We start from the raw sequence: 18,998 nt of genomic DNA on the forward strand, positions 1-18,998 counted from the left end.
ATTCTTTTGGCCAACAATTTGGTCCATTTGGTGGCATTAGGATCTCATTTACCTATATATTTATAACATGCAACGAAGGAGATTGTTGGCATGTTATAGGTTTGAGCAAAAAAAAAAAATGAAATTCTGATAGAGTACGGGAAGAAGTGGAAGGGTTTTTGATATTTAATATATATATATATATATATATATATATATATATATATAAGTCATGATTAAATAAGTCGTAGGATAAGGGGTTAACGGTTTATCCGATAAGAAAATTGAATAATCCGCCCCAAACTGATAAGCCGTTAATAATAAAATTTAATTCGTTCTCCATCCGTTAAACCGATAACCCGATATCAATAAGTCATTAAGCCAATCGGTTTTGGTAGGTTTGGTTTTGAACACCCCTTTGCAACATTGCTATTTTCTCTTAATATATAATTAAGAATAGGATATAAGTCATAACAAAATAATTTCAATGTGTGAGGAACGTGGTGAGCAATTCCATTTCCATCTTCTTTTGGCCTTTTGGCTCGAACAAGATTGTAATAAATTCAGAGAGGCAAAAAGAAGGAAACAGAGTCGAATAAAGTAAAATCACAAACAAGGCTACCATTGAAAAACCAGAAAAACGACCTCTTCCTCTTTGGGCGACGCATTGTTCAGTGTATACGCTTTTAAAATGGAAGCAGCAGTTTCAGTTGTAGATAAGCTAAAATCCTTTGCCAAATCTACCCAAGATTTCGCTTCCGGCGTTCTCCGCGGCGGCGACACTTCTAACCGTCGAAGTCCGGTAATTTAAATGTGACTTCTTTTCATTTATTTTGTTATCCCAGTCATTACATATAGACAAACCCAATTGCTCTAGTATGCATTGTCAAAATATAATTTTTGGGTGTCTCATTAGGGTTGTTTAAGTTTCCTTGGTTTTGTTTTCTCGTGTTAATTCTGATAAATTTCACTTTTTTCCCCTGTGCAAGCTGATTAACCTATAGAATAAAGATGAGAAATGTAAAAGAGTTTTATTTTATGCTGATTTTGTTCTGTGGAATGGATTAATTGTGTAGGCCTGAATCTGAATGGATTTTTAATATTTCAATACTATGAGGTAACTTCTCTGTTGGGTTCGATAGATATTTTTTCTTTGTAATGAGTAATGACGCTGGTGTCTGACTATTCTACTGAACCAGGTACCTACTACCTCCCATCAGCATAGATGCTGGTTAACTCTATGCCCACTATGGTTAAGGCAAACGGGAAGAAATCATCTGGTGGTTTTTGCATCAGCTTGGATTTGAACTTGAGACCTCGTTCTCCTCCCACTTCATTGACCAACGGTGCTAAAACGGTTTTTCAACTGTTAAGCCACCTCCTTGGGGACAGGTTGGGTAAATGTTGTTGTGAAAAAAAAGGAGATACTATTGGATCACATATAAAATATGAAAGTTCAAATTTTTATTTTCCCGAGAAAGTTAATCAGTGAGTCAAGGTGCACACGTGCTGGTCCGGACACCATTATCATTACAAAAAAGTTATTTAGTGAGGGACCCAATTGTTGATTGGATTTCTTTAATATTTCTTCAAGGTTACAGCTAATCTCGTTCATGTGGATCTTATATGAAGCAAATGAAAATCTATCGGGAAAATAATAAAAGTTATGAAAATATTATTTCTTATGTGAGGAGTGGCAGTCTTTAACTCTTTGTATATGGTGGTTTTTAAAGGTAGGGAGAAGGGTGAGTGTACATGTCCCTACTTTTGTACTATTGATCTAAAGTGGAGTTTATGTGTTACTCGTCATGCTTGGTTCCACTGCAGCGCAGTGATATAGAGGAAGTATTCAGAGCTTGAGCAGTCAAATTCTTACTTTACCAGTAACCACAAGATTTATTTTTTGTTGTTAATATAGTTAGCACAAGCTTTATTATTTGGCTCGCCTTATTCTGATTGGCCTCTTTAAGTATGAGAAAGCTCTGACCAGTGACTATATACCCTAACCTCATCTAGTTTCTGCCTATTCTTCTATTTTGTCTAATCTTTTTTAGTCTTAACATCAAATTCTTCTATGTTTACTATCTGCTGCTGTATTACTACGCCTGTACGATGAGCTTCCCAGGAGACAATACTGGCTAAAGACTTATCCAGATTTGTTTTATACATAGTTTGGTTCAGAACTATTTGTTAGTTGTTACTCTCATTAGCTTTAGGACATAACCATTTCCTAACCTGGCTGCCCTCGACAAGCTTTAGTTGCATATATTTGCCAATTCCTAGGTAGAAACAAGCTGTATAATGGCGCTTTACAACTCTTCCAATATTATCATTTACAGATTGAGATCTTGAAGAGATTGCAGCGAGAAGCTTTTTCAGATATTATGAAGCTAAGAGACAGACAAGAGAAGGTGGAGCGAGTGCTTGCTTTCTATAAATCGTCAAAAGGAAGTCCATTCCAAGAAGCTAGCACTAATGTAAGGGGAGAATTTGATGCTGTGGGGGCACTGTTGATGATCGGTACCATTGATGAACGCAAGCGCAATGCAATTGAAAGAACAATTAGGACTGGAATTGATTCTAGGCTGACTTTTGAAACAACTGTTCGTGAAAAAGATACACTTGTTGCAGAGTTTGTTGGCAGCGAAAGAGGCCAAATAAATATCCAGGGCACTCCACTTTCTTTAGCAAAAGTTCTTTATGCAGCAAATATTAGTGATTGGTTCTCCGCAGTTGCCATCCCAGTTGGTGGTCGGTGTAGAGATATTGCAGTACCTACAAGTTCACGTGAGGTAAATGTTTCTGAGTACTGAGCTTGCTTTCTGATTTCTAATACTAATAGTTATCAATTTCGCATTCTCGTGATATTTATATTCTTATTGTTATCGTCAAGTATCAGGGTTGGCATGAACAAGTGCATAGCTATCATATAAAAATTGCTAAACTGCTAATGTTATGCACATAACACTAGAAATGTAAAATCGAATTCGAATCTCTTTTAGCTTTAGGAAATGACAGGGATAAAAGTGGATATGGCAAACCTACAGTACTATCAAATGGAAACAGAATTTAACAAATAAATGAAAGGCATGCATAAGCTTTAACAAGCAGTAATTAAGTCTACAATCCGCCAAAATCTCGGTAGCAACAGGTGAAGAAAAGGAAAAGAAAAAAAGAACAAGGAGTTGCAGATGCACTTTACCAAAAAAATTGAATAGAGAAAAGTCAAGTTGCAGATTTGTGGTATAAAAATTCTCACATATTAGGAATTATGAGAAATCAATTAGCTAACAAGGAAGATCACATGGGAGGTCATTAGATGGTTGTTGCATATTGTATTCGATACTTGTATTGCTTCATCTTCATTTGCCTTTCTGTGTAGCCTCGTATAAAGCAAGGACAAAATGACTAGTATAACAATTTTCCTTTTGCAAAAATTTTCCAGGAAAGGGGCTTGACAGATTATTCATCATTTGGGCCGCCTCTGCTGAATCAACTAAATGGTAGTGCAATTGCTGTGATGGTAAAAAAGTTAAATACTGTTGCTTCCTTGGCTCAGTTTGTCTCTGCATTGCCACACTCCGGTAAACTTTTGTATTGTTTTGGCACTTTTGGTCAAGTTGTTTGCCAACTTACAAGCAGTACAAAGCTATCCATCTTGGGCATACACAAAGCGGCTACTCTGTCAAGTGAACAGCATAGACTCGCAGCTATGACATTCCCTATTGGCAGTTTACAACAGTCAGGGCATTCGGAGGCGCCCTTGGAGGAAAACGGCCTCTTAGATGGATCAATCGCTATAACACTAGAGTCACAACGTGTCGAAAGTACAAGAATTGGTGGTTGGGTAGAGATGAAAAGATCAAATCCCAAATATTTGCAGTGGGCAGTTAATGTATCCGATACCCCCGACGATGATTTCGGATGGGGTTTTAGCCTTGGTGGTTTGATGCAAGGTCCAAGAAGTTTGGAACATTTTCAAGTTGAAAGCTTTGTCAATTTTAACTTGGGAAAGAAATGCAAGTTGCAACCTGGTCTGCTCTATGTAAGAGATGGAGCTACTCAGTTTCCTGCACTGATGTTTTGTACTAGTTGGTCCTTGTGAACAATTCTCACCCTATCCCTAAAACAGAAATAGCCATTAGAAATTCCCACACAGAAAACAAAATAGGAAGGATTTTGTCTGCTTAGGAGGAAATTAGCTCCTATGACCAGTTACAATTTGAACAGAAGAAAATGGTCCTACATAGATCTTATGTGTTCTATTTACTGATTTCATGTGTTATTTTTGGTTGGTCTCATATTCTCATGTGAAAAGAGATATATAACTAAAATAACACTTGTAATGTGTCATAAAACCGATCTCCTCCCTCTCTGCACAGCAACTAACTAATTTTATTAATCCAATCAGTTATGTAACCAGGGGCGGATGCAGCTTTCGGGCCGTGGCCCGTGGGTTCACCTGAACCTAATACTTCTCATGAGCTGTATAAATTTACTTACAAAAATTCATTGAAATTACAATAATAGTAGATATGAAACCATAACTTTAAAAATATAATGGGTCTAATACTAAAAATTTTAAATGTTGAACCCATAAAGTTAATGTGATGGATCAAGCTTTGTTCACTATATAATATCTTTGGCCAAGCTTTTAGATACTGTTTATTTTGAAAGATGCTTTTCGTTAAATGGAGTTTTAGCATAAATATTTTGGGAAAGTAACAATTTATGTTTGGCTAAATAATTTAAGGAACACTTTTATTGTATTAGAAAAGTAGTTTGTGTTTGACACTTCTTTTCAAGGAGTGTTTTTGTAAGTATTAAATTACAAAAGGGGATATATAAAGATTCATTTACACGATTAGTTCTACTTTGAGTAAATAAAATAAATTAAAAAATTTATTACTATGAGACTTTAATTAGGCATTAAATTTTATTTAATTAAAAAATGAAAAAAATAAAATTACAAATTAAGAGATGGAGCAAGTTTTGTGAGGCTTTGGTCATAGATGTGTTGTTGACAAGGCATGGGGTTAGTTTTTTCTCATATTGTGGGATAATTTGATAAACATAAGAAACGGAAGCGCTTTCAATTATTCAGAAACTTGGCCAAATGAACTAGTTTATTTTAAGTGACCATTTTTTAAAATTTTTAGATTATTTAACAAAAATTGACATATTTTTATATTTACAAATTTTTTAAGTCTGAATATTTTATTTTATCCTTAATAACATGCTTGTGTAGCCACATAAATATCATTTATATTTAAGATAAATTTCAAAAGTTCTTTTCTTTTCTTTCTTTCTTTCTTTCTTTCTTTCTTTCTTATTCAGTGAAATAATATAAATTAAGTGAAATGAAAGAGCAAAGAATTGTCATATGAGCCTAAGAATTAATTTTTTTCCCCATCAGCATAAGAACTAATTGTGGTGAGCTTAACTAGGCGTTGACAACTGTCATAAAAATTAAAAGAAAAAAGAAGAGACAAAATAGAATTGTGAATCCTCTACGTAAGGCATTAATGTTTCGGTTCGACTGATTATTTTAAGAAATTTATATCATTTACAAACTGAACTTAAAATACTTCTTTCAAAGTTAACTTCAAATCTTTTTTTTCTTCAAATCTCAATCGAATCATGTTCATTGCCCTCATAGAATTCACCGATCATATTCAATAGTGGTTTATCAGTTGAATCTTTTTACACCTTTAGTAAATATGTGTCATCTTATATCGAAGAATAACTCATTCTTATGTATTGGAGAAATCCACATTTTTTTTTGGTAAGTCATTCTCTATCGAAGCATTATAAATGAAGAGTAAGATTTGAAAAAGATACTTATATGGAACTAATAATGAAGTCCAAGATGGGAATTGAAAAGGCTTGTAAATCGAATTAATCAATGTCCTTTATTATAACCATTGTTTCAAAAGTCGTTTTTGGGGCGAGTCCTTCGGCGAGGCACACCAAAAACGCCTCGAGTCGATGGTGTGGGGCGAAAGTCTCAATAGGCGTGCGCCCAGCAATTCGAGGCGTACGCCCGAACGTTTGAGGCGCATTTTTTTAGTGATGCAAAAGTCCCAAAGACTTTTTCAAATTAAAACAAATTTTATTGAATAAATCCTTCATATAATACCCAAATTCTCAAAAGTCAGCTTGATAATTACTCAAAAAATTTAAAAAGGAACTGAAATGTATTAAATTTAAAAGTCAAGACTTTTTTTATTGATTTCATGGTCTTTCCCAATTCTTTATCTTATCTGTTAGTCTGCTAATATCTCTCAAAAGTAACGAATATTCAATTTATTTTTTACAAATACAAAGAGAACTACATTCTCCTTCGTAGCAGAAAGTTCAAAGTTCAAATTACACGTTAGTCATCCTTCGTGTAGAAAATTTTATTCTTTTCGACTCAAGTTAGTTGTGCTTCTAAGTAGCGTATAATAGGTTGTTTTGACTAGTTTTTTTGTGGGGATGGAGCATATCTATATATATATTTTTCACACATTTATAGTTTTCTTCAATTTTTATTTTCTTTAATTTTTATGTAATTTTACTATTTATAAATATTTAATATAATTATATTATTTTATAAAATATTAAAAATTAAATACTCATGAGACTTACGCCTCGTGCCTCGGGGCTTCACACCTCGCTGAGACATATGTAAAACGTTTCGCCTTATGCCCTTTGAAACACTAATTACTGCAACAACTACTCGGTAAAATACCGCTAAAACGCTTTATTAATCGCATTTAATTGCAGTTTATGTCTGATATATAAATCGCCTAAACATCTCTGACGTGGCTATTCCTCTCTCTCCATAATCTTTGGCCTTCTCCTCCCTCTCTCTCTCCATTCTCAATGGCGGCGAGAATCGCACTGTTGAAGTACCTGAGAGTGGAAGCTCGGCCGGCACAACTTCGAAACCCTAGGCTAATTGGAGGCTCTTTCAGTCAGCTTTTCAGGCGTCAGTTCTCTGACGAAGTAAGAGGCTCATTTCTCGATAAGGATGAAGTCAGAGATCGCGTCATCAATGTCGTCAAAAACTTCCAAAAAGTTGATCCCTCCAAGGTAAATTTTCTAACATTTCTCATTATATATATATATATATATATATATATATATATATATATATATATATATACAGTATTACAGTATTTGTTACTCAGGAAATGACTTAAAGTGAAATTAGGGTTTTATTCAGGTTCCGACTAATTTAGGCATGGGAGTGTTTTGTTACACTTCTGTTTTGTGTTTTTAACGTTATCCATTGGCGTTAATAGTAGTGGAGTCAGGAATTTTATACAAGGGAATTCAGAAAAAAATACTAGAATGTCACGCTTGTCATTTGAACTTGAACCTGTTGAACCCATTTTGCCATTTCACTAGACTTTTTCCTTATATCAAGGTGACTCAACAGTTTATATATAACAAAAAAGATTAGATTTTTCCTATTTGCACAGTAAAATTTTGCAACGAATTGGATCCCCTTCCCTCCATTTAGCTCCGCCACTGGGCGTTAATTTGTTGTAAGGCTGCTGGTCCTTTTTGGTTTATACTGTGTGTAATTTTTATCGAGGATAGTGTGATTATATCTTTTAGCTAGAGAATATGGTGATAGATTTTTTATTTTAGAATTGAGAAGATAAAAATAGGAGCTGTACTGCACCTAATGGGGAATTTGATAAAATTCTGGTATTGAGTGGACGCTCAAAAGGATGCTGATGTCCATCTATTAATCAGCTTTAAGATTGATTCAGCCTCAGGGAAGTGGTGTAACTGATATCTGACTGGAGGTAAGACAAAATGCAGCAAAAGTTACGAATAATGAATATGTCCTCGTTGTGGTTCAGCAACTTGTGGATTGCCGATCTATGGCGAAGAAATTGGCTCATTACCTCTTTGTGGTCTGAAAGCCCCAGTCTACTGCCCTTTGTGTTTACTCATGCTTACAATGTTAGGTGGTACTTTTGAATAGTGATAAAGATGCAGATTGTTCCCTTGTAGTTTCTATACTAGTGTTATTAAGAGCTATCACTCCGTCATTTAGAGTGACGGAGAGATATGAGCAATGAGGTAGGGAGCTAATCTGCTGCTAAATATCATGGGGAGGTAACTTGCAATTCGCCCTTATATCTATTGTGCATAATTAAGTTATAGTATAAGTCTAGTGTACAATATGGTGAAGTGTTATCGGTTCTGAACTCTAGCAAGGAAATACAACAAATAGAGAGGAAAACTTCTTCCATAGCAACAAGTTCTTGAGGTCATTGAAGAATAGGATTCTTGTATAAGTTCTCATTATAAATAAAAAAAAGGATTCTTATATGAGCTCTGTTGAAAGGAAAGAGGTCAGAATAAGTAGAATCTCTATCAATTTCACAACTTAAAAGCGGTGTTCCGAGTCTATGACAAGGCATCGTAGGGGGAATTGTGATGACACTGCTTTTTAGGATTATTCTCTCACAAATGCTTTGTTATCATGTGAGGAGTGGATAAGAGAAGAAATATTCTAATGACTTGATAATGTAATGAATGCTACACATGCCTATTTACCGGCGTTAAACACAATATACATGTGATATTTGTATTGATGTAGACACTGTCCAATTTTTGTATAGAACTCTGCAAATATTCTTAACTCTAACGTTCTTAAGCTTATATTTTAACATTCTAGTAGGAAATTTACTTATGGAAGAGTTGAAGAGCACAAAAAGGAAATGGAGAGCTTGTCATAGTATGACTCTAGATTTTTAACCCTCGTATTTACATAAACAGTAAATATGTAGATGTGACATACAAAGTAAAAGATTTCTTAAACTAAGAGGAAAACTTCAATAGTTAAATCTCATTGAAATTATGTATTTTAGTGTTAGTGGTTAGTTTCCGTTGTCAAAAGAAGTGTTGGTGGTTAGTTTATGGGAGCAATTTCTCCCTTGTGCTTTTTGGACAAGGTAAATAATTATTAATTATGGAGAACCTCCTATACAAGCCAAATACCAAAAAAGTAGAGAACTTACTCAATATACGATTCTCACTAAAAGATGCAGGGATTTCATGGTTGCACCAAGAGAAACCGAAACATAAAAAAATCATCCCTTATATTAACAAAATCGTATTCTACCCCTTCGAAAGATTTTCTGTTTCTGTCTATCCAAACAACCCACACGAGAGCTAACGGGACATCCATGCCCTAGACCTTCTCTTTGTCCTTCTAAAAGCTCATCTATGTAGCACTTTCTTCACGTTGCCCGACATCACCCACTGCATTCTAAACCAATCCAGGGCCAGCCGCCACAAACACAACGCCACCATTGTACTGCAGAGGATATGATATATGTCTTGGCTCGAATATATGCACATGAAGCACCAACACATAAGCGATTCTCTTCTTTTTAAGGTTTCTGTTGTCAATTTCGCATCTCTAGCTGCCACCCGTAAGAAGAAAGCACCTTCGTGGATGTCCTAAGGATCCAATTCGTTTGGTTAGAGAAGTCCGAATCTTCTCTTATTGGGAATTTATGACTGTAATATTCGGCTATAAACAAACTGTCGCTTTTCAGTCTTCACCCTTCATATCTATGAGTTCAGTGTATCATTTGGTATGATGTGCTTGTGAAGTAGTTCCACCAGGTTTTGAAACTCGTTCATCTTCCAATTCTGAAGATTCCTCCTAACCACGATTTCCAATGCACATGTCTTTCATGTATTCTACGGATGTGTTGCAGAGTCATCTTTCTCCGGCATGAGTATGACACTCGAAATGTTGGGGAAGGAAACCTCTTAACACACTTCCTATCTCCACACCAACAATGTCCCCCTTGTTTCCCATGTCTATCCCATCTCCCTAAATCCTCTTCCAGTTCTATTTCACGTCAGCACATTCTTGGAATGTCCGTGACTGCTTGTTAATTTTTGTTGCTAGTGATGCTACCACTGTTTCTGTTACCTGTTTATGGTCTTGCTGATGTTTATGTAAATGTTACCTGTTTCAGCCTGGACGCATATCCTTTTCTCTGACAAAAACGGCTGTCCGAATTTGTAGTCTTTAGTTTAGGTTTACTTGTGATCTTTGAGGTTGTTTTCTGCATTTCATTCTTTGTTAGTTTCATGAAGTAGTACTGTTACTATTATATTTACAGATGTCATTTTACATTTACTTGGCAGGTTGTCCCAAATGCTCACTTCCAAAATGATCTTGGTTTAGATAGTTTAGACACCGTGGAAATCGTGATGGCCCTTGAAGAAGAATTTGTGTTTGAGATTCCTGACAATGAAGCTGACAAGATCCACTCGATAAATTTGGCTGTTGATTTCATTGCATCTCATCCTCAGGCTAAATAAAGGAACAACTGTAGCTTGATGAATGTCCATTTCCGTTTATACCTTTCTTTTCACAGTTCAAGTATGAGCTGCTCTTCATCTACTCACTTCTAGCATGTGGTTAATCTGCTCTATGCTCTTTTAAGGATTTGGGTCATTCCAGAAGATGAGTTACCATTATCGGCTAGATTTGTTATAATGTCTTAGACAGCAGTTTAATCTCTATTAGATTTGTGGTCTATGCTGTTAGAAAGATTATTGCTGATGAAAATAAACCTAGCTGCATGGTGGCATGGGACAACATGAAGTTTTTAATCCCTTGTCTTCTCATCGTTGGCTAAGCCAAACATGTCTACAGTTTAATTATTGCCCAGAACTATGATCATTTTGGTTGTGTTTTGTCGTTCTTGAGTGAATCATTTGACTAGATACTGAACATGTTCGCCAATCAGGCCTAATCCATCAAGGCCTACCCAAGCAGGTTAGACCTTATGTCACAGTTGGTCCTCAATTTCTTGTAGGTCATGTTAGCCAACAATGGCTCTACAGGTTATGAGTTTTGGGTGTAATTACACAGTTTGGCCTTTTTATTTGGCCAAGTATGGGTATAATTGAGGGGAGTCAATTACACTTTCCAATTCTCAAGGGGTTGAGAATTGGTGGTAATTACATCATGTAGTCATCAGATGGCCTTCTAAATTCTTTCCTTTTTCTCTTTTCCAAATATTTATCTCTAAAAAAAGGAAGATTCCTGTCATCTTGTCAAATTTCTCCTTAAACCCGAAGCCACATCCTTTTTTTTTTGGTAAGTAATGTATGTTATATAGCAAGTAAAAGATCTATACAGTAGAAGAACATAACAAATCCGAGTCTTGAGCTTCACGCCTCAAAGTCCTCTGTCTTCTATCTCCTACTATCCTCCAACCTCAGTATCACAATTACATATATTCTATCTCTCAGCCTATAAAATTACTTTGGATAGAAATCTAGGATCTGCAAAGTCCTTGTTAGTCGTGGCTTCATATATCCTCTGTAAAATACTTCTTGTACTATCTGTCGAACAATAGCAGTTGCACATCTCTGTTGCTGCTGGTAAACTCTAATGTTTCTTTCTTGCCAGAGAAAATAGACTGCAGCAGCCAAGCACATTCTATACACCGCAGCCTTAGCGCAGCAGTTCTTCCCCTGCAGTGAGTTGTAGCCCAATCCAGCTCACTCTTCCAATCCATGGGTACCCTGAATATGCCCAGCTATTTAAGTCTTGGACCATATTTCTGCAGAAGTTGCACATATGAAAAACAAATGGGAACTACTCTCATTTACATTTGCACATAGAGGATTGGTCCCCTTGTTTTGTAGCCTTTCATATGCTGCCAACCTAAGAATGATATCCATCTTGGAGCTCCAAAATTGTTGCACACAAGTCTTCTCCATGTGACCTTCTGAAAATCCCCTCTGAGTAATGCATACATTTTCCTGATAGAAAACTTCTGCAATGCCTTAAAAGAATCCTCCCTAAGCCCTACTTCATCAACAAACTTCCTTGCCTTCAATATTTTTTGCACCACCTAGGAATAGGGGTGACAAAATGGTTGAAAGAAAATAATTATTCACCCATATTATTCATTAAAAAATAGGTTGGATAATAAACTTTTTTAAAACGGGTGAAATATGGATAAAAACCATATTATCCACTTAGAAAATGGATAACTAATGAGTTTAAATTTTACATTTATAAAGTCTCAAATTTGGGGTTCTCAAATTTGGGAGATTAGGAATTCTCCCAAAAGTGATCACATTCAAGAAGTCATGAATAATATGTATCTATATTTTCTGATGGTTAACCCGGTTTTCTCCGTATTAAATATGGGTCGGGTTGGATAATTTATCCGTTTTTACATTACCCGTTTTCGACCTGCCCATGATCCCATCCGCCCGTTTGCCACCCCTACCCAGGAAGCTTGCTTTCCAGTGGTTTCCCAGATAGATTTACCTTTACTATAGTAGATGTGTACCCAACAAATCCACAGCTTATCCTTTTTGCCAAAGGAGCTTGCATATTGCAGCTGAGTTCCGCATCCTGATATCTAAGACATTTAGCCCCCCCGCAGATTTCGGAACACATATTTTGTCACAGGCGATTAAGCTTTATCCCAGGCGAAGCCACATATTTGCTCCCATCGTTCGGTTGGAAAGAAGTTATTCCATAATTAATTATTCCGAGATTAGTTATTCCACCTTTCCATGGGGATAAAAAAACACTACAATTCCGGGATTAATTATTCACAGTTTTCTACCAACCAAATATGGGATAAACTCTTTTTAAATTTAGTCGGAGGATTAATTATTACTTATCCTTCGTACCAAACGAGCCCTTATAATAGATAATAGTATTAGTAACTTTATAACTCCTTTAATTTTTCTTCTTCCTTTTTAAATCTTTTCTCTTATTGCTGCAATCGTAGACACTAGTACAAATTGTAGTACTTTGTAGTTTGGTGTATTGGTAATAGTAATGAACTCAATGACTTGCTATATTGCTATTTTCCTTCCCTTTATATCTTTATTGAAATAATTATTTTATCGGAAGAATTTTGGTTGATTATATGATAATTTGAAAAAAATATTAGGTTCATAATAACGAGTTTCTGTATAAATTATATTGTAGATAGATTGATAATAATGTTGGTATTTTTTTCCATAAATAGTTTTATGTTCTATTAATTAGTATAAATGTTTATTATAGAAAAGTCCTTTTTAAAATCATATTTATCTTCTTCTTTTTTAATTTAAAAAAATAAACAAATCATGATTTTCATATTATATTCACGTAAGTTGATAAACAATTATTAGATTTTTTATTATGATCTAATTCAAGTTAAAATATTATTTGTTTGAAAGATACTGATTATTCTTTACAGTATTAGTTACTAATTTATAATTCTTTAATATATTTTACATAAAAATATGTATTTTTAAAATAAACACTCATTTTCATGTCTTATATATACATATATTTGTCGTAAAACTTACTTACATGTTCACCCGGAAAAAAATCTTTACTTTTTATTTTAGAATACAAAATAGCTACTTATCTAATTACTAGTCTCTATGATCGTGCTTTGCACGAATATCTTAAGTCAAGTATCACATAATTTGTACAAAAGATATTAAAATTTTAATATATATATATATATATATATATATATATACACACATACCCCTACCTTGGGATAGAGAGGCTGTTTTCGATAGACCCTCGGCTCCCTCTCTCCAAGAACTCCCACCTTGCTCTTGGGGTGACTCGAACTCACAACCTTTTGGTTGGAAGTGGAGGGTGCTCACCACTAGAACAACCCACTCTTGTCAATCTTCCTTTTCGCAAGTCACTAATTTTCTACCGATACATGTATATATATATATATTCTAATAGTATCATTTAGATCATTACATATAATGAACTAATTGATGTATCTAATTAACTATCGTCGTTAGTAAATTAATATATCAATTCAAAGCGTAATTGGCCATTGCTTTGTAATTTATATGGAACTAGAATGATCTTTCGAGTCAAGTGAAGAGTCGTAACACCAGCATCTTCAGCGGCTGATCATCCAACACACGTTCGTTTGCAGTCAACTATCAAACCTAAAATTGAGTTTTTTTAATAAAGTAATTACGATAGTATACATCTTATTCAAACTTTATGAGAGAAAGTTCACCAGATTTATAAATCCTTAGTGCAAATTAGTTTGAGTCAGTTAGTAGATAATTCACCATTGTTCAACAATATTTTGTGAAATTAGTATGAATTAGAGCTTCAGTTTAAAGAATTTAATGTTTAGCTAGTTTACTTCAAAATATTAAATATGATTGTCCTAATGTATTACGATTTTATTCAATGTGAAATAATTTATATGAAAAATAATTTAAGCCTAATCCCAATAGATTTCAATTTCTTTCAGTCCAATGTGATTTAGTATTGATCGTGCATTTGTAAATGTGATCCTATAGTCGTTCCTTTGATCTACAGTTATGCTAGCTTATAATTATTAATATAGCTATCTTATTAATAAAAAATAAAAAAGTATTAATGTCCGGAACTTGAAAAAGTGGGTCAAAATTAAATTTCTAAAACTATAAAATCAAAGACAAAACTGTTTAAGTATGTTGGATTTGTAATAATATACAATAAAAAATATACAAAAATTCTTTTGAATAACAATGCGTTGTTAGTTTCGGATAACAAACTCAAAATGTTTTAAGAAAATAAAATTAGTCGAACCTTTGTTTTTCACGTCTTGGAATTCAAACGAAAACTAAAAAGTTTTCTTCAATTTTGTAAACTAATTATTTTTATTGTAATACTCTGAAAATATCTGACTATACACAATTGAACTAGCTTCCTTCAATTCTAAAGTATTTGTTCCACATTTAGCTAGAGGAAAGTTTAGAATATTTAGTTTTAGGATTTACTTTTTCTTATTCATTCATAACTCTACTTCTTCCACTATTAAGTCCCTATTCTACTACAACTCTTCATCCTAACGTGTCTAACGTGTCTATTTCTAGTTGTGTCCTTCCATTATAAATTCCTATCAAAATTAATATAAATAGTTAAGGGTATAAAAGTCGATTAATATTTTAAAAATATTTTAGTCACTCAACATTTAGCACGAAACATTCGTGTTTTTATAATAAACTAGTTTCTACGTTCGTGTGATGCACGAATGTTTTCAATCTACTATTACCAAGCACGTTCAAAAAGTAGTAATAAATTTTCAATTGCATAGTATTCTAAAACTAATTGTATCTAAATATATGCGAAGTTTAATAATCAGTTCCTGAAAATATAGTATTTCATTTTTCTTGTAATTCTCTTCGCATAGCAAAGTAAAAGTCACTAATAAAAAGAATGGGATATTATATTTTTTAGGACAATGCAAAAAACCTCCAATAAATATTATATTTGATCAGCATCATTTTTCTTTCTACAGTAAAAGATGTAGAAGATTAGGTGAAACCAAAACAACAATTATATTGATTTCACCAAATTATTTCATTGAATTTTAACCAATTAAATATTCATAAAAGTTAGAAATTTAAACACATAAGATTATCATGTAAATAACATAGTCATATGATCACTTAACATAACAGTAATTATACAAAAAATAAAATACTGATTATTGAAACATTAAAATTATGCAAATAAATAGCAATCTATCTTAACTTATGTATTAGAGTAGTATTCCAAACGGTATTAAAAGAAAAATAAAATAAGTACAACTGCAAGTTCCAATCAATTTTTTTCATAGATGTTTTATGCCTAGATTTTCTTGGTTATCCATCTTCCATGCGAGATAGGATAGAAGTTCGTCTTTATAAATTTAATTAGCTCTGCTTTTTTCGTGATTGTTTTTTTTTTTAAAAGAAACGAATTTGAGCTAGACTTGATATTTGGGCATCATAGAATAAAGAATTAGCAATAAGAACCAAAATCTAAAAGCATTATTTGTTTGGATTTTGGAACTCTAGTTCGATAGCCAATAGCCTAAGTTGTCTTCCAAATTGGAATCAAATTTTTCTTGCTTTGGGAATGTAATATGGCCAAATTTTCATGACATTTGTCATGACATAATATCCATTATAACAAATTTGTGGATCATGACATTTGCCATGACATAATATCCATTATTAGGCCAAGGATTTCTTGCTATAAATAGAGGAGTTTTTCCTCATTTGCAAACACACTAATTCAAGAGCTTTTCACTCTTGTCTTTCTTTCTCCTCCTTTATTTCATTATAGAGTATTTTGTAAGAGAGTGAGTATTGGAAAACACTTGTGTGAACCCTTTCTTTGGAGTGATCTTGTGAGGTTATTCTCTTGGGGTATTTGGGATTAATTAGAGTATTTACTCTAATTTTGTACTCTTGTTGGTATAGTGAAATTGCTCCTCTCCGCTTGTGGACGTAGGTCACCTTGACCGAACCACGTTAAATTTGTGTCTTCTTTATATTCTTTAATTGCCGTTATTATCACCTTCCATTATCTTTGTTATTGTCATTATACCGTTGTTTGGCTAAATTTCATACTACCCGGGTTCCCGATCCTAACAAATTGGTATCAAAGCCAGATCTAACCGGCCAAAATGACTCTAACAAAGTCTTATGTTGAGAAATTTGACCGAAGTGCAAACTTTGGAATGTGGCAATTAAAGATGGAAGCTATCCTAATTCAGGATGGCTTAGCTTTGGCACTGCAAGGAAAGGAGAAGATGCCGGATAAAATGACGGACGAGGAGTTTGCCGTCATAGACAAAAAGGCAAAAGCAGGTATTATTTTAAATCTTTCAAATGAGGTTTTGCGTGAAGTTGCAACAGAAAGCTCAGCCAAAGGCATATGGGAAAAGCTTAAAACCCTATATATGAAAGAACAGTAGAAAACATACTTTACCTAAAGCAAAAACTCTACACTTTTCGTATGGCTGAAGGTACCTCTATACTTACTCATCTTGATACTTTTGATTCTCTTCTTATGGATTTAAGTAACATAGATGCTGAAATCAAAGATGAGGATCAAGCTGTGTTATTGCTTGTTTCCTTATCCCAGTCGTTTAAACATATAAGAGATACTATGTTTTATGGAAAGGATAATATCTCTTATAAAGATATCAAATCTATTTTGAAATCAAAAGAACAAATAGATAGAGATATTACTGGGGAAAGTAGTGGGAACCAAGGGGAAGGCTTATTCATAAGAGGTAGATCCAATAAGAAAGATTCAAGTAGTGAGAAACCTAAATCAAGGTCAAAATCCAAATACAGAAATGTCATGTGCAAATATTGTCATAAGAAAGGTCATATTATTTCGGAATGCTTTAAATTGAAAAACAAAGAAAAGCATACAGAAAAGAAAAATGAGCACAAAAATATTGACACTGCCGAAGCAAGTGTAGCTGCTGATGAGACTAAGGGAACTATTTTTTTAGCAACTAATAATAGTTTCAAATCTAACAATGAGTGGATTTTAGATTCGGGTTGTTCTTATCATATGTGTCCCAGTCGGGATTTATTTACCACATATGAATCTATTGGAGGTGGAGTTGTCTTGATGGGCAACAATGCTGCCTGCAAAGTTATTGGAAAAGGTACAGTCCGAATCAAAATGCACGATGGTGTGGTGAGAACTCTTACCGATGTTAGACATGTTCCTGACTTGAAGAAAAATCTCATCTCTTTGGACACTCTAGAATCTCTTGGGTGCAAGTACACAGGTGAAGGTGGAGTTCTGAAAATTTTTTATGGTACTCTTGTGATCATGAAAGCACGCAGATCTGGTACGTTGTATACTCTTTTGGGATCTACTGTTACAGGTGCTGCTGCAGTTTCAATATCAGATAAATCAGATTCTGACATCACCAAATTGTGGCATATGCGATTGGGGCATATGAGTGAAAAATGTCTTTCCATCCTTAGTAAAAGAGGTCTCTTATATGGCCAAAGTACCGAAAATATGGAGTTCTGTGAACATTGTATGTTCGGAAAGCAGAAAAGAGTCAGCTTCAAATCTCCAGCGATTCATAGAACAAAAGGTACTTTGGATTACATTCATTCAGATCTTTGGGGTCCTTCACGTACCCCATCAAAAGGTGGTGCTAGGTATATGCTAACTTTCATTGATGATTATTCAAGAAAAGTTTGGGTTTATTTCCTGAAAAATAAAAGTGATGTTTTCTTAAATTTCAAACAATAGAAAGTTTTGATTGAGAAGCAAACAGGAAAACAGGTTAAGCGGCTTAGAACAGATAATGGCTTGGAATTTTGTAATGATGAATTCAACGAATTTTGCAAGAATGAAGGAATTGCTCGACATCGTACTGTGAGAATGGCACCTCAGCAAAATGGTGTGGCATAAAGGATGAATAGAACTCTTTTGGAAAGGGCTCATTGCATGATTTCAAATGCTGGGTTGACAAACGCCTTTTGGGCAGAAGCTATCTCTACAGCTTGTTATATTGTCAACCGAGCTCCTTCTGCACCTTTGAACTTTAAGACTCCAGAGAAAATGTGGTTAGGTACTCCTGCTAATTATTATGATTTAAATATATTTGGTTGCCCTGCATACATGCATGTAAATGATAGAAAATTAGAGCCAAGGGCTAAAAAGTGCATTTTCCTTGGGTATGCATCTAGGGTGAAAGGATACCGACTATGGTATCCTGATCCCACGACACTAAAATTTATAATTAGCAGAGATGTAACCTTTGATGAATCCTCTATGTTACATTCTAGAAAAGAGTCTTCTAGTTCTTGTAATACAGATAAAGGAAAGAGTACACAGAACCAGGTGGAGATTGAGATTGGCATTCCTTCTGAGCCAAGCTCATCAACTTTGGAGCAAAATACAGTTGAAACTCCTGAAGTTGAGACAGAAGCTGAAATTCCTGAAGTTGAGACTCCTGAAGTTGAACCAGAAGAAGAGGAGTATTCTATAGCCAAACATAGACCAAGAAGAGAAGGTAAACAACCATTAAGGTTTGGAGATTATGTTGCATTTGCTTTTTTAGTTGCACAGGAAACTGAAGAAATTGGAGAACCATCAAAATATTCAGAAGCAATTTCTGGTGCTGACTCAGCCAAGTGGCTGATTGCAATGAATGAAGAAATTGAGTCTCTCCACAAGAATG

General features: G+C 34.3%; 2 protein-coding genes across 5 annotated transcripts; both read left to right on the top strand.

The window, feature by feature from the left end:
• The first annotated feature begins 463 nt into the window (after positions 1-463).
• Positions 464-4,318, top strand: LOC107805780 (uncharacterized). Of its 4 annotated transcripts, XM_016629864.2 has the most exons (5): positions 464-781; positions 1,056-1,096; positions 1,179-1,371; positions 2,319-2,771; positions 3,425-4,318. In XM_016629864.2, exons 4-5 carry the CDS (start codon positions 2,364-2,366, stop codon positions 4,082-4,084), a joined length of 1,068 nt encoding a protein of 355 aa, XP_016485350.1. In that variant the 5' UTR covers positions 464-781; positions 1,056-1,096; positions 1,179-1,371; positions 2,319-2,363; the 3' UTR covers positions 4,085-4,318. The 4 variants fall into 4 exon arrangements, with proteins under 4 accessions (XP_016485350.1, XP_016485352.1, XP_016485351.1 ...); XM_016629866.2 differs by lacking the exon at positions 1,179-1,371; XM_016629865.2 differs by lacking the exon at positions 1,056-1,096.
• A 2,444-nt stretch (positions 4,319-6,762) lies between these two features.
• LOC107805775 (acyl carrier protein 2, mitochondrial-like) lies at positions 6,763-10,693 on the top strand. The gene is made up of 2 exons (XM_075246683.1): positions 6,763-7,056; positions 10,153-10,693. The coding sequence occupies exons 1-2, from the start codon at positions 6,847-6,849 to the stop codon at positions 10,327-10,329; spliced, it is 387 nt and encodes a 128-aa protein (XP_075102784.1). The 5' UTR covers positions 6,763-6,846; the 3' UTR covers positions 10,330-10,693.
• The last annotated feature ends 8,305 nt before the right edge of the window (positions 10,694-18,998 follow it).

The sequence above is a fragment of the Nicotiana tabacum genome, chromosome 23 (genome assembly GCF_000715075.1).
Source record: "Nicotiana tabacum cultivar K326 chromosome 23, ASM71507v2, whole genome shotgun sequence".
Lineage (NCBI taxonomy): Eukaryota > Viridiplantae > Streptophyta > Magnoliopsida > Solanales > Solanaceae > Nicotiana > Nicotiana tabacum.